Source organism: Trifolium pratense, linkage group LG1, assembly GCF_020283565.1.
Source record: "Trifolium pratense cultivar HEN17-A07 linkage group LG1, ARS_RC_1.1, whole genome shotgun sequence".
NCBI lineage: Eukaryota > Viridiplantae > Streptophyta > Magnoliopsida > Fabales > Fabaceae > Trifolium > Trifolium pratense.
In genome coordinates, this window is record NC_060059.1 from 1,250,569 (window position 1) to 1,272,996 (window position 22,428).

At 34.5% G+C, this 22,428-nt stretch overlaps 2 protein-coding genes across 4 annotated transcripts; both read right to left on the minus strand.

Moving 5' to 3' along the window:
• Positions 1–401: 401 nt before the first annotated feature.
• On the minus strand, positions 402–2,425 carry LOC123901457 (probable prefoldin subunit 5). Its single transcript, XM_045951632.1, has 3 exons — positions 2,024–2,425; positions 1,735–1,812; positions 402–1,229 (listed from the first exon to the last, which is right to left on the minus strand). The coding sequence occupies exons 1-3, from the start codon at positions 2,321–2,323 to the stop codon at positions 1,146–1,148; spliced, it is 462 nt and encodes a 153-aa protein (XP_045807588.1). The 5' UTR covers positions 2,324–2,425; the 3' UTR covers positions 402–1,145.
• Positions 2,426–4,918: 2,493 nt separating this feature from the next.
• Positions 4,919–20,485, minus strand: LOC123901405 (probable pre-mRNA-splicing factor ATP-dependent RNA helicase DEAH5). 3 transcript variants are annotated; one of them, XM_045951629.1, is made up of 3 exons: positions 19,323–20,456; positions 5,972–8,283; positions 4,919–5,424 (listed from the first exon to the last, which is right to left on the minus strand). In XM_045951629.1, exons 1-3 carry the CDS (start codon positions 20,208–20,210, stop codon positions 5,397–5,399), a joined length of 3,228 nt encoding a protein of 1,075 aa, XP_045807585.1. In that variant the 5' UTR covers positions 20,211–20,456; the 3' UTR covers positions 4,919–5,396. The 3 variants fall into 3 exon arrangements, with proteins under 3 accessions (XP_045807585.1, XP_045807586.1, XP_045807584.1); XM_045951630.1 differs by lacking the exon at positions 19,323–20,456 and adding an exon at positions 9,316–10,477 and having other exon boundaries at positions 5,972–8,733; XM_045951628.1 differs by lacking the exons at positions 4,919–5,424; positions 5,972–8,283 and adding an exon at positions 15,866–16,450 and having other exon boundaries at positions 17,011–20,485.
• Positions 20,486–22,428: the final 1,943 nt, after the last annotated feature.

Here is a 22,428-nt window from a genome sequence, read left to right on the forward strand (position 1 = left end):
TACTACCTTTGTGTTTTTTCTAAGCAAGCTACCTAACTTATTTCAATTTTCCTTTTTTATTTTACACAAGAATCATGTATAATAACACTCTTTAGATCTTAACATTTTGTTTTAATTTACACAAGAATCATGTAAACAATCCTCTCTTATCAATAACAAGTAGTAGCTGTAGTAAAATTAAAAGTTATAGCAAAAATCTATTACATTTTAATCCTAGGCATTACTCATTAGCATCCATTATACCCTCATGAACACCTTAATACCCTCTTGCATTATTCCAACCGACATAGAAAGGTGAGGGGGAGGATAATAAGTTACAAGAGCACCCTTCTCATGAGACTAACATCAAATGATGAAATGAGAACATGCCTAAAATATTATGCGGTAAACACCAATAAAGAGAGCTTCAAAAATGAATTCCATAACTTTAAAAAGAAAAAGACATGGTGACTTTGAGTGTGTAGTGCTCAACAATCATGTAAACAATCCTCTCTTATCAATAACAAGTAGTAGCTGTAGTAAAATTAAAAGTTATAGCAAAAATCTATTACATTTTAATCCTAGGCATTACTCATTAGCATCCATTATACCCTCATGAACACCTTAATACCCTCTTGCATTATTCCAACCGACATAGAAAGGTGAGGGGGAGGATAATAAGTTACAAGAGCACCCTTCTCATGAGACTAACATCAAATGATGAAATGAGAACATGCCTAAAATATTATGCGGTAAACACCAATAAAGAGAGCTTCAAAAATGAATTCCATAACTTTAAAAAGAAAAAGACATGGTGACTTTGAGTGTGTAGTGCTCAACAATCAAAGGGTCCCTCCCTAAAGCCAGAAGGTGAGGATTGCTCAACAACCTGCTCTGATTAAAGACTTGTATAATCGAAAGACCACTGCCTATTTCTTCAGTAATCATTAAATTTCAATTGGCATTGGTTGACTAGATTTCCTAAATACAGTTCCAAAAGTTTCAAACTAATGTTTCGAGGCATCACAACAAAAAAGGAGTTATTTTCAATAAAAGGTTTAAACAACATATAACATCACCAACTCTAACACCACTAGTAATGATTTCCTATGGTACAATGCATTGAAAGAAAACAATTGATTTCTATACCAGCTATGCAGCTACCATTAGGATGAAGATGCTAATTGCTTCAACTTTGCCTGTAAAATAACTCCAGCTTCATCTGCAACATTTTTCTTTTTGGATGCAACCTGCATTTTTAATTAAAACATGAATTCTTCTTAATCACAGTTTCATTATAAAGCCAGTTTGGCTGAAAATAGAAGGCAGAAAACTGCTCAGCTAATTTCCTACACAGATTAACAATCAGAGTTTAAAATAAGTGTTATTTATTAGTATATGCACTCTCCACAATAGAATAACCACATTTGGTATAAAACTATCAAACTGTTTGAGAACAAACGACATTTAGGCCCTATTTTGGTCGTCTTATTTGAGTTTATCTACTGTTATAAGTTTGTGAGACTGTTTAGGAGAACTTATGAAAATAACTTACGACAATTTTCATAAGTTTGTTTCAGCTTATTTTCATAAGTTCTCCTATATAGCTTATGATAAGCTTTTGTGCTATAAGCTGCAAATAAATAGTTTATCCAAACAGGCCATAGAGAATGGCATGACATAGAAAACAACGAGCGCAAATACATAGATCAAATTCAAATTTAGAACAAGAGGAGTATGTTAAAGTTAAGTTACCTCAACAAGTTGATCGAAGTTAGATTTGAGTAAACTGATTTTGCGTTCACAATAATCTTTTCCTTCAGGCATCGTTTTCTGTATTCCAGCATGAAAACACAACAATTAAATCAAATTAAAAAAACGATAATATTTCTTAACCCTAACAAATCATTGCAGAATAATAATAATAATCACAATCTCACACGAAGAATCAGGCAAATGAAAAAGACGCATAGATAATCCAGATCTAATTAATTAATTAATCATAAATCATATAATTAACAGTATAAGAGGAAAGATCTCGAACCTCAACGAAATAACCAGTTCCGATATCAACGAGAACATGATGAGGATCTTGAAGAGTAGCAGGAACGTAAAGAGAAGCGGTAAGAGGAACAAGAATTTTACTACCGAGAGAACGGAGAGAGAGATCGTTGAGAGCGGTGGTGGCGATTTCAAGACGAGTGGTGGCGGTGCCGATATTAGTGAGACTGTCTTGAAGAAGATTAACTTCCATATCAGCTTGTTCTTTAACTGCTTTCAACTGTTCAACGCTCATCCTCTCAAGAGTCATTGCTGTTTCTCTTCCACTCTTCGATGAAGCCATTTTTTGATATTTCTCTCTTTTCTCGCTTTTCACTCTGTTGTGTTAAACCCTTTAACTCCGATTCGCTTCGATTGCATTGCTACTACACCACCACCGTCAACCTACTCAAATATATATTTATTTAATTAACAAGAATAAAAAAAAGAGTTATTAATTTTAAATTATTACAAAGTTTAAGAAAATAAAAAATTAAGTTTAAAAAACTAAATTTTTTATTCATAATATTATTAATGAAAGTTGCTTTTATATTGCCCATCAATCATAAACTTCAAATTCATTAAAAGCTCTTGTGTTGAAATTATGGATAAATTATAAAATTTAACGATAATTTTTTTTTATTCAAAATTTATTTAAAAATTATTGAATTATTTATTTTTTTGAAATCAAATTATTGAATAACTTGAGGGCCTCTACGGTAATTAAACATAAAATTGCTGTTAAAAAAAATAAACATAAAATTATTAAATTATTAAATAAATTGAAGTAACAAGCAAAAATCACTAATAATTTTGTCAATGGTAAAACTTCAAAGTGGGTTTTCATTTGATTTTACAACTGCGATTTGTTTTTTTATAAAGACCGCAACTAGGATTATTATTACATCATATATACTTTCATGATCAAAATGCAAGTTGAATTCTTACTATGATGTATTGAAATTGAACTATATTTGTACTTGCATGTGAGGTGAGCTGCATAAAAGTTAGAGTATATTGTTTTGTTTGTTTTGTCATTTTCTGTCTAAGCAAGTACTTTATGTTGCTAATCTAATCATTGTGTTCTTTGTTATTCAACATTCCCCCTGGTATAGTTTAAGTCTTTAAGGGTCTGTTTGGTTCGGGGAATTTGAAGGGGAGGGGAGGTAATATTTTAATTTTTTTGTGTTTGGTTCAATTTTTAGGAGGGGATACGAGGGGAGGGGAGGTGAGTAGAATCCCTCATAACTCAATTTTTGCTTCCCCCTAAATTGGGGAGATTTGGAGGGGAGGGGAGGGAAGCTTTTTTAAAGTTTATTAAACTGACAAAATTATCCTTAATATATTTTAGAATTCCAATATTATTCTTATTACCATTTTTATTATTAGGTCTTTGTTGTCTGTATTTTGTATTCTATGTACTCCTTGTCTACCTCTATTTCTATGTGGTGTCGTTGCTGCTCATCAAGTATGTATTTTTTTTTTATAATCACTTGCGTTTATATATCTATTTGTATATATGCATATATGTATCATGTTTTTTATAATCACTTGCGTTTATATATATGACGTTTTCCTGTACATACATATTACTCAAATTTGCGTTTATGTTAAAAAGATCCTGTACATACATAATCACTTGCGTTTATGTTAAAAAGAAAGAAGGGATTGGATGGAACGATGATAAGATCCTTGAGGCAAGGAGATAGCAAATGGGAGGCTGTCTTCCTTAAGCAAGCAAATTACTAATAATATATATGTGTCTGTATTGATCAAAGAGATATTAGTTTTAAAAATATGAGTTTTATAAGATTTTAAGGGTAAAAAAGTAAATTGCTTTTAAAATACCTCCCCTCCCCTTGTGAACCAAACATATATTTAATTAAAATACATCATCTCCCCTCCTCCCCTCTTTTGAACCAAACACATATGTAATTAAAAAATTTCCCTCCCCTACCCTTCCCTCCCCTCTATAAAAATACCTCACCTCCCCTCCCCCTATTTTGAACCAAACAGACCCTAAGAGATGCTAATTCAAAATTCCTTTTCTTATAAAAAAATGCTAATTCAGATAAAATTTTTTTTTTTTTTTTTTTAGTTTTCATCACCACTATCCGGTCAACTGGATCGTCTATGATTTAAGAGTCAGTTCTAATATGAAGTGGTTTCGGCCCTATTCCGATCACAGTTGCGGGGATCGAACCGTGGTCTTTCCTACCAAGTCTAACGTCAATCGTCACCAAACCAAATAAGAAATGGGTGATAAAAAATCATAGCAGGAGATAAAATATAGAAACAGATGGGTTTTTATTCTGGCCCCCTAAAACAATCCACTAACATGCAATGCAAAAAAAACATTATTCTCAAAATATGTTGGAAAAGTAGCATACTCTAATCCAAGAAATTAGGAATGACAGTGGAACTTGAGAAATGCAACAAGCTTTCAACCACTAATTACTTCTTCCACTGCAACAATAACTCACCAATTAAAACTCAAAACCAACTATGAAAGTGAAACAGAAGCAATCAATTCAAGATTCCATTAACATCCAAGCTTGGAGAGTTTCAACTCAACAATTAAAACAAATTCCACGGCACTTGTTGCACAACGATCAAGGTTTTGAATACCTATTCCAGCCTAAATCCAATTTATCAGCAGCAACACCACTATCAAATAAATAAATATAATACTCTATCTCTTGTGCCTAAACCTAAATGAAAAAAGAGCTTCAATGCATGATAAGTAAATTTGTATACAAAACAGACTTCCCTGCTAGGTGTGATTTGAGGGAGGGAGGGAACACTCACTAGGACAGGTCAGTCAAATAATTAAGATTGTAAATTTCTTGATGGAACTTTATGTATCATAATTTAAGTTTACTAGCAAAAACAGCAAAAATATATCCAAAATTCCATTTGACTAATAATATAAGGAGAAAACTTACATTTAAAACTATGTACAACATAAAATGTATCCAGAACCTTGCATTAAGGGAAATTGAGAGAGCATATCATGCACGGCGTTTACTCAAACGCCATGAATTTGGCTCGTGGTATCTATCATAAAGTGGTTCAATACGCTCTTGACGCTTTCGTTTGCTCATCTTTGTAGGATCTGCCACTTTGAAGAATTGTGGAGCCAATTCAACAAGCCATTTTGGGTCTATGACTGTGACCTCACGCATATATTCCTTAGTTGTCATTACAAGCTCGTGGTATATTACCCAGTCTGGCTGCCTCTGGAACAAAGCTGAACTTGGATGGATATATACAGGCTGATTCTCAACAAGGGTTCTGTAACCTTCCTGGGGGTCCTTTCTAGCTGCATGAAAAAAGAACCCAGCAGTGATAGCCTTCCTGGTCTTTGTGAAATTTTTTCAAGCACTCACAACATCCAATTTGTACCTGAATATCAGTGTTGATGATCAGAGTACAATTTAATCTGAGTAAATGATACTTCACAAGACTAATGTCATCATAATAACTATATAAACCACACAATACAGCAAAATGTTAAAATAATGGCAACAAGAAGCCCAGAGTAAATAATACTCAGGTATCCTCAATATAAGGGAAAAAGATACTTCTCTTTCCATTATACAGTCTAACATTAAAAAACAAGTGCATCAGTAAAATCATTGAGAATCTAAAATAATAGTATTGTGCAAATTAAATATATAGAACTGAAGGGGACATTTTTTTTTTCTTTTGACAATTACATTTAACATTTACTATAATAAGCTTTTCCTTTCAAGAGGCAAATTTCCTAACATGTTTTTTTTTTTTTTTTAATCATAATGTTATAAAAATTACCTATGATTATAACCCCTTGCCACATATCTTCCATGCTTAGGAATTATGTAGGACAAGGTTTCCCATTGATGTACAAAACAAAGAAACAAAAGCAAGCAAAATTTTATAAGATATATAAATAGATAGATAGATATCTTACTTATCCATGATGGTGAGAAGTTGTTTCCTTACATCCTGGGCTCTTCTCAAGGATCGAGATTGAACAAAGTTCTCAAAACACCAAGGTCCAGAAAAGTTTTTACTTTTCCAGGATTCATAAACAGCAAGTAGTGTAAGATGGTCACCCTCTGCCTGGAAAAACCTTGCCTTTTTCTGATCTGCTTGAGCTTGTTTTTCCCTGGGCCTGTAAAAAATATTGCCAGTCTGGATCATGGCAATTATGGTCAAAATCTCATCACTGCATCCAAGGTCTACACTGGCAAGCAGCATCTTGGACAGTGGCGGATCCAAAGGAAATTCAGCCATTTTCCTACCCAATTTGGTTAGAAGACCCTCTTCATCCAATGCTCCAAGACTGTAGAGCTGCTCCATGGCGGAAATAAGTGCTTGGGGTGAAGGTGGATCCATAAAATCAAATGATAGAAGATCATTTATACCCATAGCTTTCATGCTAAGAGTAGTTGTGCCCAGATTTATCCTTTGAATCTCTGGAATTGAAGTAGGAGACATCTCATTCCTATATGCACTCTCGGTATAAAGACGGTAACATTTTCCAGGTCCAGTACGCCCTGCACGTCCAGCTCTTTGTTTAGCAGACGCTTGTGATATTGGAGTTATCACCAAGGAATCAAGACCTAGTTTCGGGTTATAAACATTTTGCTTAGCAAACCCCGGATCAATGACATAAAATATCCCATCAATAGTCAAAGAAGCCTCAGCAATGTTTGTAGCCACAACCACTTTCCTTTTCCCAGGAGGAGCAGGATCGAATATCCTAGATTGCATTTCACTAGGAAGGGCACTATAAACAGGTAAAATGATCAGCTCTGGGACATTCTTACCTAATCCCTTCATTCTCTCATAGAGAGACTGGCAAGCAAAATCAATCTCCTCCTGACCAGTTAAGAAGAGAAGAATGTCTCCTTCAGGTTCTGTTAAATGGATCTGTAGGACAGTGATCAAAGATGCATCCAAGTAATCACTTTCTGGCTGTTTAGTATAAAGTACCTCCACCGGAAAAGTTCTGCCAGGAATTGTGAAGATGTTACAGTTAAAGAAGTATCCTGAAAAATTTTCAGCATCAAGAGTAGCAGATGTGACAATCAATCGCAACTCAGGTCTACGCTTCACCAGCTGCTTCAGCAGTCCGAAGAGAACATCCGTATAAATAGTTCTCTCATGGGCTTCATCAAGCATGATAACAAAATACTGTGACAGGTTCTCATCAACCAATATTTCCCTAAGAAGCATACCATCGGTCATGTACTTGATTACGGTATCAGGTCCAGTGCAATCCTCAAACCGAATGGCATAACCTACTTCCTCCCCTAATCTACATCCAAACTCTTCTGCAACTCTCTTTGCAACTGACATTGCAGCCACCCTACGGGGTTGAGTACATCCAATTTTACCTCTTGTGGTGTAACCTGCTTCAGCAAGATATTGTGTGACCTGAGTAGTCTTTCCCGAACCGGTTTCACCAATGACAACCAATACCTGATTATCATGGACAGCCTGAATCAATTCTTTTTTTAACTTGTAAATTGGCAAACTCTCCCTCTGTTCCTGAATAGACAGCTTTGACCTTTGCCCAAAAGTAATGGTTTTCCCATAGGCATCCTTCTTCCATTCTGGCATATCATAGGCCGATAAGCCAACACCCTTCAACTCCTGAGCAAGATGCCTTTCACCTGACTCTGGCATAGGGTCTTCCCAAGGACGATTGAGATCCTTTGGAATTGAATCAATCATCGTTCGTTGTTGCTGTTCTCTTACTTCCCTTCGTTCCTTTATAAGCGCAGACTGAAGTGCAGCAGCACGACCCAGAGAACCTTCTGGATTCTTAAATATCTTAACAGGAGACATATCTATTGACGATTTGGTCTGCCCTTGCAAGAAGGCAGGTTCATCGTCATTCATCTCAATCTCAAGCTCTTCCTCAGCACCTTCTTCTTGGTACATCACTCCATCTGCCTCATCATCATAAGACGGATACTCCGAAACACTCAAAACCCCCGAAGCAATCAACTGTTTCGCTTCCCATATCTCAGGAGAGCTCATTCTCTTCAACGGCCTGCGCGAAGAACCAACATCATCCTCTTCAACAATCCTGATCCCAGAAAGCCCTGTCCTAGCCACCGGACCATCTTTTGAATCTTGTGGATTAGTCCGAAAAGTCTCCTCCTCCGATCTCTTCTTCAACGGAAGAAGATCCTTCCCGGTATGTTGATCAACATCCCTCATGGAAAGACTCAACTTCGAACCAGAAACCGAAATCACCTTCACATAAACCTGTTGTTGCATTTGTAGATGCATTTGTTGATCACCTTCCCGGTATGTTGATCAACATCCCTAAATTTCACAAACTTGCAATTTTGGCTAAAACGGTGTAGATGCATTTGTTGTTGAATTTCCATTCGAGCCTATCCTCCTCTTCCACATCAATTGCCGTAAGTTTGTGAACTTCCTGCTCATCCCCTTCGTTCAACACACCCACTATGACATTCCAATTCCAAAATCCAGCCAAATTGCTATACAGGTGGTCTAAAATCTAAATAACATGTCCTTTTTTATATTTCAACAATTCATTAAAATATGGCATTCCAAAAACAACACTGCTGAAAATATCAACACCTCAATGCAACACAACCTCCTTCGCTGCCTTTTGTGCTCCGGTTAATCCTACTATAGGGATAATAATAACCTTGACAAATGTTGGGAATGGAATAGGACGGGTGTCACCTGCGATTATGTGGAACATCATGTTCAGAATACAGAGATCAAAAAGGGAGGGAAACATATATCTCCACAAGCAAACCACCTTATTTCTATCTTCAAGTCTTAGCTATTTCCGAGTGAGAAGTGCAAAAAATTAACTTACAATACCCGGGAAAATGGACTACATATCATTTTTATATGCCAGTAATCTTCAACTTTGGTGCATCAAACTTTATGCTAAATATTCATTGTGATCACCTCATTGTCTCTCAAAGATCTCCCAAATATATGGTGCAAAATTTGAATCAATTATGCAGATGAATAATCCGTGATTGTGAATGATATATAAAATGTAATGAACGATGATAGAACCAACAACTTTGACTAACATATAAATAAAAATAACATAGCAATTTCTCAAGTTGACCCATACATCAATAATAAACCATGAAATCAGCAGTGTCCAAAATAAGGATAAAATACATATAAATAACAAGATCATAAATTAACGTAGCATGCTGCAGTTGAGTATCAAACTCTCAACGTAGATGTTTGGTATCATCAGACCAGCATCGATGTTTTCAATTTTAGGAATGTTAAAAGTACCATTTCTAAAATCATAGATAACCAAACTAAATTTGCCCAACTTCTTCTTGAACTCCATCAGCACTTTGTCATCTTCTGAAACATATACTGCTTTGCTATATGCATAAAACCAACGATCTGTCATGTAAGGAACACTAAACAATTTAGTCCAAGACTGCTCATTTCCATGTTCCTTCATAATCCAAACATCAGAAAAGTTGGGACGTTGAGAGACTATGCAAAAGCAACCCTTCAACTCTTGGGAGACTACGACCTTGTTAAAGTTGTATGGCTCGTTAGAGAAAGGATGCAAAAACTTTTGATAGGAATCGTCTTCCAAATCAAGCGAAAGAATGACCCATAAACGATTACCGACATCATATACCAACCAATTAACGGTGTCACCCACAGATATTCCCATTCCATGAAAGCGGCATTTAAACGGGATGTTTTGGATCCTTGTCCAATAATTAGTACCAAAAGCATGACTATGAACGTCAATTGGTCGATTCCGACGAGAGGAAACAGCGACAATCTTATAATTATTGGTGAAACGATGATACAGTAAGGTATACTTGGTGTGTACATAGTGATTTTGTTGTGGATTTTCCAAAGGAGGCAATAACTTAAACTTTCTAATGGAAGGGTTAAATAAAAGAGCTGACAATTCATCAATTGCAAAACAGAAGATGCCGTCAAGGGAGGTAACTCCCCCAAAACTGCGTCGTCCCTCAAGTCTGGTTCCTAATGGAGGAGGCAGAGCGTACTTTATCTGCGTAGCAGTAATAGTGGACAGGTTGTTGTTGAAAATAGAAGACATCAAAAAATCAGATAGACGGATGTTACCAAACAAGTTGTAGGGCGAGGGCGGAGGAGTTAGGATGAGGTGGAGGCGGCCGTGACTCAACTGTTTCTTTTGAAATTTGGAATCTTGAGAGATGAGATAATTCCATGACTTGCAGACGCAACAAAATTGGAGGAGGAATTTTACAGGGATCCAACATAGGATCTCTGTAACTAGATCGAATGGAAGAGTGGGCAGAGACGGCGCGTCAATTGAATTGTCTGCAGTTGTGGATGAGGAAGAGATTGGTGTCAGCGTTTCCTCCGTCGGTGACTGGTAAGAAGCGCCGTTGTTTTCGCCGTCGACGTTGCTACCTGCCGTCATCATTACTCTGAATCCAAAAGTACAATATATATTACTATTGGATTTTATACAGGTACACGTTAATGGGCAGATTTGTTTCAGATTTTTTTAAAAAATTTATTTGTGTTTGTTTTAAATTTTTTCAAAAATTATTTAGTAAAAAAATTATTTTTTCTTCAAAATGAAAAACTATTTTTAAAATTTATTTTTTTGAAAACCATTTTCTAAAAAAATAAATTTTTGTGATTGTAAACAAACAGAAAATGGCTTTAGATTTTCTTAAAAATAATTTTTTTTAACAAAAAAAATTATTTTTCTTAAAATCTCAAACAAACAGGCTCATTAATATTACACTCACTGTTTAATAACCTTTTAACCAAGATTGTCAGAACCGGACCGGTCATCAAACCGGAGAGCTTACTGGTTTAAGGTTCAACTGATCGGACCGGGGTTCAACCGATCAGACCATTTTAAAAATATATATATATATATATATAAATATTTAATGAAAAAATACATAAAATTCATAGTTTTATACTATTAAAATCATATTAATTTGAATTTCACATTATACTTACAAAAAAAATAATACTGATAATTTCACATTATTAAATATTTGATACATTTTTTTTGTGACCGAAAAATATTTTAATTTTAATATGTTGTTTGGTATTTTAATATTTATTTAGAACTAGAATAAATAAATAAAAAGTCACTATGGGCTTGTTTTATAGGCTGGCTCATGCTAGGGTGAGAGAGCCTATCATATCTCTCACCAATGGGCAGCTGTTAAGGGCCTTTAGATTAAAGGGTGTATAGAGTTTATTTTAAGCTTTCCTTATCATAACATTTTTCCTTTTGTCCTCTAACTTTTTCAACCTTGATTTTTTTACTTTCTCCTTTTCAAGTAATTCTTTTAATTTTAAAATACTACTTCTATCTTTTAATATAAGATAATTTTTTAATTTTCAATCAATTTTATTTTTATCTACATAATCCTAATTATTATAATTATTTTTCTAATTATTATAACTATTTTTTTTCTACTTTACAATAAATGCTTTGATAAACTTAAATAAATTTGTCCATAACTCCTAACTCAACTAGTTAAAATGCCGAAATTATTAAGTCAGACGTCATGACCGTGGTTCGAATTCCGCCTCCTTTACTCGAGTGTGTGAGTTTATAATAGTTTTGTCATTTCGTCTATCTACAAAAAATAAACATAAATAAATTCTCTCTCTAACAAGATAAATTTATAAAGTGTGCACATTTTTTTATTTTTTTCACCACCAGTTTAATTTGGTTCGGGGGTCAGTTTTGACATCAAGTGATTGCAGCTCCCTCTTGATCGCAGCTGCGGGAGATCGAACCGTACCAAGTTCAATATCAATCATCACTTGATCAACTAACGATTGATAAAGGGTGCACATTTTAAAGCAAACAAAAGTAGTAACTTTTTATTAAAAAACAACAATTATTTATTCAAAAATTATGCATTTAATATAAAATTATACATTGAACTTGGTAACGTGTGCAAAATTGCACATACTAGAAAGAGTCTGTTTGGTACGTCCAATAAACTAACTTATATCTTACTGGACTAGCTTATAAGCTTGTTTGATAAAAATGAACAGTGATAATGAGCTTCTCTAACTAACTTATAGCATTTTTTGAGATACTATTTCAAATAGCGTTTGAGTTTATAACTTATAGTTTTTTACATTTATTTCATTTTTACCCTTATCATATTAGTTTTAATAATGTTTATTCTTTTTAAAAAATTTAAACTACCCACATTATTTCTTTTAGGAACTGAACAGTAATTGCACTTGCCTTGTTGATTTTTTTTGCAACGGACTCCTTGTTGATATTTATTGTTTTTCTTTTTACATATTTACCATTTTAAATAAAACAAATATAATTCTCCATTAAAACATAAAATATAAAGATTTGATAATAAAGTTAAACAATATTAGTTAAACAAATCTCAATTAAATTCATATATCACATTTATAATTTTCAAACTATAATTTTAATTAAATTCAATATTTAAAATAAATTATAGTTAAAAATGTTTATAAATATAATTTTTAAAAATTAAACATATATGTATTTTTATGTCATTTTATATTTATCAGTCACTTGAAAAATTAATTTTACCAAACAGTTCAATTTAAATCAACTAGCTTTTCAGCTAGCCTATAGTTTAATTTTACCAAACAGACATAAAAACTCATTTATAAAAATAACATCCATTATCAATAAATTTATTAGTACTATCACCAACTTTATTAATTCTCGTGATTTAATCAATAGAGTCATATTTACTCTACTTTATTTATTTATTGTGTTTCTATTATTTTTAAATATTATACTCTTTTATTATTAATACTATTTTCATTAGTCAGTGATTTTTATTTTGCTTTATGATAATAATTAATAATGAACGACTAACATTAAAAATAAAAATGAAAAGGCAAAAAAAAAATTATAATAATGAATGCGCAAAAACCTTTTAAAAAGAGAAAATTGAGGAAGAAGTTCAAAAATTAGCATACCTAGGATATTAAAATATTCATACGTGAATTTGTTTGGGCTTGTTTTGTTTTTTTTTTTTTTTTATATAATATATTAAATTTATTGAAAAACAAGTGCCTGCAAAAAAATAAAAATTTATTGTTGAATTAAAATTAGGGTATAATTGGAAGATAAGATGTAAAATTACACTTTTTTTAATTTGGTGTTACTATTCTAAATGGAAACTTATAAAAAACCAGAGAGAGTAGTAAAATATTTATAGGAAAAAATTGAAATATTTAAATTTTGGAATAAATTATTTTTATAATCATGCTAACTAATGTCTCCAGGACACTAGTTAAAGATACTTAAAAGGTATGTAGTTTTATTATATTGGGTACCCTTAACTAGTCTTCTAGTTAACATTTTCCTTTTTTTTGTTGATAGCCGACATGACAAAGTCATTGAAAACTCACATACACAAAGTGGAGTGACCGGGGTTCGAACCCCGGGTACCAACGTTCGACACTAGCAATTTCGATATTTCTGTCATTTGAGTTAGGATTTGTGGACACATTTTCCTTTTTATAAAATTGAATCTCTAAAGAGTACTTCAATTTTTTTTTTTTTTTGAACAAGCTAAATTAGTCCATCCAAATTGGCACCAGAGAGAATCGAACCTCATACCTCAAGAGGAGCACACTCTCAGGTCCCAAACCAATACCAATGCACCAACTCAAGTGAGTTTAGAGTACTTCAAAATTTAACCAAATCTTTGTTAACGTTTTTTTTCCGTCAAATTTATTGCTCAATTTATGTTGTAAAAAAAAAACTGTTGAATTATAAAAAAAAAAAAAAAAAATTATAGAATGTTGAATTAGAGAATTTAAAATGCTGGTTTTGATATGACATGAGAATAGCATGAGCAATATTAAGGTGCTTTGTGTGTATCTTGTAACCATTTCAATAAAGGGTTAGGATTGATTATTAAATGGTGCACCAGTGAGCTATATGAATAGCTTGCTCACGGTAGAACCAGAAGGCGCCTGTTTTATAAGCTCAATCCATAGTAAACCATAAATTCTTTTTTTTTTTTTTTTTTTTGATAAAGTAAACCATAAATTCTAGTATTTATATCTCTCTCAAATCTTGATGAGATAAACATCAGCCTTTTTTTTGTCATCATCTCCAACAACAACTATTCTTCTCCCACCTTTTTATTTTTTATTTGTCTTTGTAATTTGTCAAAGGAACAAGAGATCTTGCTATTCTTTTTTTTTTTTTTGGTAGTGAGAGATCTTGCTATTCTATCAGCCTTCATCTAGCATCAATATTCCACTCAAACCAACATTCACAACTTGTTTTTTAAGTTCAACAAAATATGTATTTCTGATCTATATCTCATGGCTGTGTTGATATATACTAAAAATAAAATGATAGAAGTGTTTTTGGAAGTGAATCAATTTCTAACATGGAAGATCTATGTGCTTAGTTTTCTCACAAAAGTGATTTTTGCAGTGAATCAATCTCCATCCACAATTCATGCTTGAAAAAATAAAATAGCAATTTGCAAAGATCACATCTAATTGTAGAGATTAAAAGTTAAAACCTTCATCAATTATGTTTGCTGTTTCTGATTAGGTGTCCTCTGAACTTTTTCAATTAAAAAAAAAAAAAAACTGAAATTGGATTTTGACCAGATATAAAAAAAAAAACTGTAAAAAAAAAAGTACATGCAGCTGAACCGGCCAGACTGGCCGGTTTTGTGCTGGTTTAAATGTTTTTTTTCCGGTTCAGTTGCTCAACGGTTTTTAGCACTAACTGGACCGAATACAAGTCTGGTTCCCAGTTCGACCGATCGGTCCGATTTTGACAATCTTGCTTTTAACAATCTTGCTTCCCAGTTCGACCGATCACTCAATATTTTTAGTCCCTGCCATCCACATAAGATTAACGTAAGATGATGTGACGGTGACGTGGCACTGCCACGTGTATTTTTTTGGCTGTTTTTTTTTTAACAAAGAACACAATGATTAGCAACATAGACAGAAAATGACAAACATCACTCTTTAACTTTTATGCAGCTCACCTCACTGCAAGTACAAATATAGTTCATTACATCATAGTAAGAGTTCAACTTTCACTAACATTATTCTGGTCCCCTAAAACAGTCCACTAACATGCAATGCAAAAAAACATTATTCTCAGTTCTCACGCTGATCAATCTAAGAAATGGCTAAGAATTGAAGATAAATAAAAATCTCAGAAACAAAGTTCATAACCAGAGCATTTATTTTTTACACACCAATCACCTCCAAAACAATTAATAACAACCCAACAAGGAGTGTCGAAGTGGAAAGGAGAAAGAAACAGATCAAGACTCAACACCAGTGTCCACTCACCAACAGCAGCTGTGTCAAAATCAAAACATTCATTGCCACTTTGTACAAATATGTTGGAAAAGTAGCATACTCTAATCCAAGAAATTGGGAATGACAGTGGAACTTGAGAAATGCAACAAGCTTTCAACCACTAATTACTTCTTCCACTGCAACAATAACTTACCAATTAAAACTCAAAACCAACTATGAAAGTGAAACAGAAGCAATTAATTCAACGTTCCATCAACATCCAAGCTTGGAGAGCTTTCAACTCAACAATTAAAACAAATTCCACGGCACTTGTTGCACAACGATCAAGGTTTTGAATACCTATTCCAACCTAAATCCAATTTATCAGCACCAACACCACTATCGCATAAATAAATATAATACTCTCTCTCTCTCTTGTGCCTAAACCTAAATGACAAAAAGCTTCAATGCATGATAAGTAAATTTGTATACGAAACAGACTTCCCTGCTAGGTGTGATTGGAGGGAGGGACGGGGCTTAACTAAAGGACAGGTCAGTCAAATAATTAAGATTGTATATTTTTTTATGGAACTTTATGTATCATAATTTAAGTTTACTAGCAAAACAACAAAAATATACCCAAAATTCCATTTAACTAATAATTTAAGGAGAAAATTTACATTTAAAACTAAATACAACATACTGTATCCAGAACCTTGCATTAAGGGAAATTGAGAGAGCATATCATGCACGACGTTTACTCAAACGCCATGAATTTGGCTCGTGGTATCTATCATAAAGTGGTTCAATACGCTCTTGACGCTTTCGTTTGCTCATCTTTGTAGGATCGGCCACTTTGAAGAATTGTGGAGCCAATTCAACAAGCCATTTGGGGTCTATGACTGTGACCTCGCGCATATATTCCTTAGTTGTCATTACAAGCTCGTGGTATATGACCCAGTCTGGCTGCCTCTGGAACAAAGCTGAACTTGGATGGATATATACAGGCTGATTCTCAACAAGGGTTCTGTAACCTTCCTGGGGGTCCTTTCTAGCTGCATGAAAAAAGAACCCAGCAGTGATAGCCTTCCTGGTCTTTGTGAAGTTTTTTCCAGCACTCACAACATCCAATTTGTACCTGAATATCAGTGTTGATGATCAGAGTACAGTTTAATCTGAGTAAATGATACTCACAAGACTAATGTCATCAAAATAACTATATAAACCACACAATACAGCAAAATGTTGGTTAAAATAATGGCAACAAGAAGGCCAGAGTAAATAATACTCGGGTATCCTCAATATAAGGGAAAAAGATACTTCTCTTTCCATTATATACAGAGTATAACATTAAAAAAACAAGTGCATCAGTAAAATCATTGAGAATCTAAATAATATTGTGCAAATTAAATATATAGAACTGAAGGGGACATTTTTTTTTTGTGTGACAATTACATTTAACATTTACTATAATAAGCTTTTCCTTTCAAGAGGCAAATGTCCTAACATGTTTTTTTTTTTAATTTTTTATCATAATCTTATAAAAATTACCTATGATTATAACACCTTGCCACATATCTTCCATGCTTAGGAATTATGTAGGACAAGGTTTCCCATTGATGTCCAAAACAAAGAAACAAAAGCAAGCAAAATTTTATAAGATATATAAATAGATAGATAGATAGATAGATATCTTACTTATCCATGATGGTGAGAAGTTGTTTCCTTACATCCTGGGCTCTTCTCAAGGATCGAGATTGAACAAAGTTCTCAAAACACCAAGGTCCAGAAAAGTTTTTACTTTTCCAGGATTCATAAACAGCAAGTAGTGTAAGATGGTCACCCTCTGCCTGGAAAAACCTTGCCTTTTTCTGATCTGCTTGAGCTTGTTTTTCCCTGGGCCTGTAAAAAATATTGCCAGTCTGGATCATGGCAATTATAGTCAAAATCTCATCACTGCATCCAAGGTCTACGCTGGCAAGCAGCATCTTGGACAGCGGCGGATCCAAAGGAAATTCAGCCATTTTCCTACCCAATTTGGTTAGAAGACCCTCTTCATCCAATGCTCCAAGACTGTAGAGCTGCTCCATGGCGGAAATAAGTGCTTGGGGTGACGGTGGATCCATAAAATCAAATGATAGAAGATCATTTATGCCCATAGCTTTCATGCTAAGAGTAGTTGTGCCCAGATTTATCCTTTGAATCTCTGGAATTGAGGTAGGAGACATCTCATTCCTATATGCACTCTCGGTATAAAGACGGTAACACTTTCCAGGTCCAGTACGCCCTGCACGTCCAGCTCTTTGTTTAGCAGATGCTTGTGATATTGGTGTTATCACCAAGGAATCAAGACCTAGTTTCGGGTTATAAACATTTTGCTTAGCAAACCCCGGATCAATGACATAAAATATCCCATCAATAGTCAAAGAAGCCTCAGCAATGTTTGTAGCCACAACCACTTTCCTTTTCCCAGGAGGAGCAGGATCGAATATCCTAGATTGCATTTCACTAGGAAGGGCACTATAAACAGGTAAAATGATCAGCTCTGGGACATTCTTACCTAATCCCTTCATTCTCTCATAGAGAGACTGGCAAGCAAAATCAATCTCCTCCTGACCAGTTAAGAAGAGAAGAATGTCTCCTTCAGGTTCTGTTAAATGGATCTGTAGGACAGTGATCAAAGATGCATCCAAGTAATCACTTTCTGGCTGTTTAGTATAAAGTACCTCCACTGGAAAAGTTCTGCCAGGAATTGTGAAGATGTTACAGTTAAAGAAATATCCTGAAAATTTTTCAGCATCAAGAGTAGCAGATGTGACAATCAATCGCAACTCAGGTCTGCGCTTCACCAGCTGCTTCAGCAGTCCGAAGAGAACATCCGTATAAATAGTTCTCTCATGGGCTTCATCAAGCATGATAACAAAATACTGTGACAGGTTCTCATCAACCAATATTTCCCTAAGAAGCATACCATCGGTCATGTACTTGATTACGGTATCAGGTCCAGTGCAATCCTCAAACCGAATGGCATAACCAACTTCCTCCCCTAATCTACATCCAAACTCTTCTGCAACTCTCTTTGCAACTGACATTGCAGCCACCCTACGGGGTTGAGTACATCCAATTTTACCTCTTGTGGTGTAACCTGCTTCAGCAAGATATTGTGTGACCTGAGTAGTCTTTCCCGAACCGGTTTCACCAATCACAACCAATACCTGATTATCATGGACAGCCTGAATCAATTCTTTTTTTAACTTGTAAATTGGCAAACTCTCCCTCTGTTCCTGAATAGAAAGCTTTGACCTTTGCCCAAAAGTAATGGTTTTCCCATAGGCATCCTTCTTCCATTCTGGCATATCATAGGCCGATAAGCCAACACCCTTCAACTCCTGAGCAAGATGCCTTTCACCTGACTCTGGCATAGGGTCTTCCCAAGGACGATTGAGATCCTTTGGAATTGAATCAATCATCGTTCTCTGTTGCTGTTCTCTTACTTCCCTTCGTTCCTTTATAAGCGCAGACTGAAGTGCAGCAGCACGACCCAGAGAACCTTCTGGATTCTTAAATATCTTAACAGGAGACATATCTATTGATGATTTGGTCTGCCCTTGCAAGAAGGCAGGTTCATCGTCATTCATCTCAATCTCAAGCTCTTCCTCAGCACCTTCTTCTTGGTACATCACTCCATCTGCCTCATCATCATAAGACGGATACTCCGAAACACTCAAAACCCCCGAAGCAATCAACTGTTTCGCTTCCCATATGTCAGGAGAGCTCATTCTCTTAAATGGCCTGCGCGAAGAACCAACATCATCCTCTTCAACAATCCTGATCCCAGAAAGCCCTGTCCTAGCCACCGGCCCATCTTTTGAATCTTGTGGATTAGTCCGAAAAGTCTCCTCCTCCGATCTCTTCTTCAACGGAAGAAGATCCTTCCCGGTATGTTGATCAACATCCCTCATGGAAAGACTCAACTTCGAACCAGAAACCGAAATCACCTTCACATAAACCTGTTGATCCCTTTTAACAACCTCCTTAGCATTACCAATCTTCCTAGTAGCCATCTGAGAAACATGAACCAAACCCTCCTTCCCTCTAAAATCATCCAACTGAACAAAACAACCAGTATCCATCACCCTAGACACTCTTCCTTTATAAACCATATACAACTCAAGTTCACCAGAACCACGCTTCGAATCTCTATCTTTATTACCTTTCTCATGACCATTCTCCTCCCTTCCATGTTCATACCCTTCATACTCGTCTCTCCTCCGCCTCTCATATCGATCACTATCTCTATCTCTGTCTCTATCATTCCCCCTTCTATCGTCTCTTTCGCGCCTATCTCTTCCTCCGTCTCTATCTCTATCATTCCCTCTTCTGTAATCCCTTTTATCATCTCTTTCATACCTATCTCCATGTCTATCTCTTCTATCCCTATCTTTGTAACTGTAACTATCATCATCATCCCTATCTTTCTCATACCTGTCAGTTGATTCCTTTTCCTTCATTTTCTCTCTAGCTTCAGTTTCGATCTCTTCACGAAGCTCCTTGGCACGATCCCTATCATCTGAAATTGCCAACGCCTTGAACTTGGTCTTCGAAGTAGCATTCTCTTTCTGAATCTCTTTCTCCTTCTTAGGTTTAGGAGGAAGAATAGCATGAATTATGGTGAGAAGAGTTCGAACAAAGTAATCCGGCATCTCAGCACCGTTTTCTTTGAGTTTAGCGTCGAATTCCTCGACGGAATCGGAGGAGTGACCTAAGTCGGTGATAAACTCAGCAAGAACCTTGTCGCCGGCTCCGGTGTGGGATTCTAACTCGGTGCATACCTTGGAAACGAGTGAAAGGTACTCGAGTTTCTTCAATCCATCATCTTGCGGAATTTTTGCACCCATGATTGAAGACAGTAGCAACAACAATTTGGGGGAATAAACAGAGTGAAACGAACCAATTCGCCGCCGCCGACGCCGCCTTTTCTATGTTTTTGGGGCGGTTTTGTGAATTCTGAATGTGATGGAAAGGTTTGAAAATGAATTTGATTTGGGGATTGATTTTGTATGAGGTTGAGAGTTGAGAGAGTGTAAAAGTGCAAATCCTGAAGGAGCTAAACACCTTCGAGGAAATAGCTTATTAGTTTTTAGTTTTAGCTTATTTTTCATGCAAATAGCTTATTTAATATAAATTATGTTTTATGTTATTTTATAAGTTAATTTTAGTGAAAATTATAATTTTATAAGCTATTTTGTTATAAATTATAGGCTTAAATGCAGTTTTGTCCCCCCTATTTTGATTAAATCAGAATTTTACCCCCCGTTTTAAAACGCGGACTTTTACCCCTTGTTTTATAATTTTTTGGATTTTGCCCCCCTAAAATTCTGCTTTCGAGTCACAACTTTAAAGCTTCGCACACAACTCAATTTTGATTAATAATTCACCAAAACGATACCGAAATGACCGTAATCGAGTTATCTTTCCACATAATCAAACCCCACTTAATTTGGAGTTACAAAGAGAGATTAATTACCGTTTTAGTGAATGTATGTCCCCCAAAATTCTGCAAAAAATCTGCTTTCGAGTCACAACTTCAAAGCTTCGCATACAACCCAATTTAGATCCATAATTCACCAAACGGCTACCGAAATTACCGTGATCGAGTTAGCTTTCCACAGAATCAAACCCCACGAAATTTGGAGTTACATAGAGAGATTAATTACCGTTTTAGTGAAGGTCTGTCCAATTACTAATTCTGCAGAAATCTACTTGTGATCTTTAAATTCAACATCGTCTACCGAACACATCGTAACTCCAAATTCGACGAAATTGAAATTCCAACAAGGTAATTTCGTTAGATTTCCATACATGTAAATAGTATTAAAAAATGAGCTACAGGGTGAGAGGAATGACGAAAATACCAGTAGTAGTTTCATACGATAATTAATTTGAACAGACCTTCACTAAAACGGTAATTAATCTCTCTCTGTAACTCTAAATTTAGTGGAGTTTGATTATGTGGAAAACTAACTCGATTGCGGTCGTTTCGGTACCAGTTTGGTGAATTATTAATCCAAATTGAGTTATGTGCGAAGCTTTGAACTTGAGGCTCAGAAGTAGATTTTGTGCAAAATTTGGGGGGGGCAAAATCTAACAAATTATAAAATTGGGGGGGTAAAATTCCGCATTTTAAAATAGGCGGGTAAAATTCCGCATTTTTCAAAATACGGGGGGTAAAACTGCATTTAAGTCTAAATTATATTGACAAACTTATAATAATACATGAAAATTGCATAAGCTATTTACATAAACTCAAAAATAAGGTAATTCAAACCGGACGATATTTTTTTTATTCTTCAAACTAAATCTTTTTGCTTTATTTGACCAAAGAGAAAAAATCTTTTTTCATTTTTTTGGTAAGATAAACAAATTTATGCTTCAAAAAAAGATAAACAAATTTATTATACTCAATTAAAACTATTTTAAAAACATCTACGAAAAAAAACTATTTTAAAAACGATTTTAAAGTGTTTAATAAAAAAATAATTAAAGGTGTTGCGCACAAAAAACGATTTAAAAGTTATGTGTTCACCACATACCTACAGATTAGTATTATCATATACTATCATCTAAAAGACAACTATTTAGTTCATTCACTATTTCTAAAAATTTAGCTTTGATTTTTTTATAAATACTAAATTTAGCTATTTAATATGTTCTCTTAGTGTACAAATATTATCCTTTTAAACAATTTTGCTTCATTATCAAACGTTAGGTCTAAAATATGACATATTTTAAATGGAGTTTTTAAGAGATTTTTTTAATAGTTTTATTGATGTTGATGTTTTATATTAAAAGATTATATGGTATACTAAGTCATTTGAAACACATTGCAGTCTCTTCAGTAGTTGATAAGAATATTGTATAAAATTTGTAGGTCAGAGTTCGAATTCTGATACTTTCACATATTCATCTTAAAAAAGAAAAATTATACCAACTAAACATGGAAAAAAAATACATTATAAATTCTTTTGCCTTAACTACACATTTGATATCTTACGTTTATTTTAGATTTCAATTTGGTCTGTTACGTTTAAAAAATATCAATTTGGTCCCTTACGT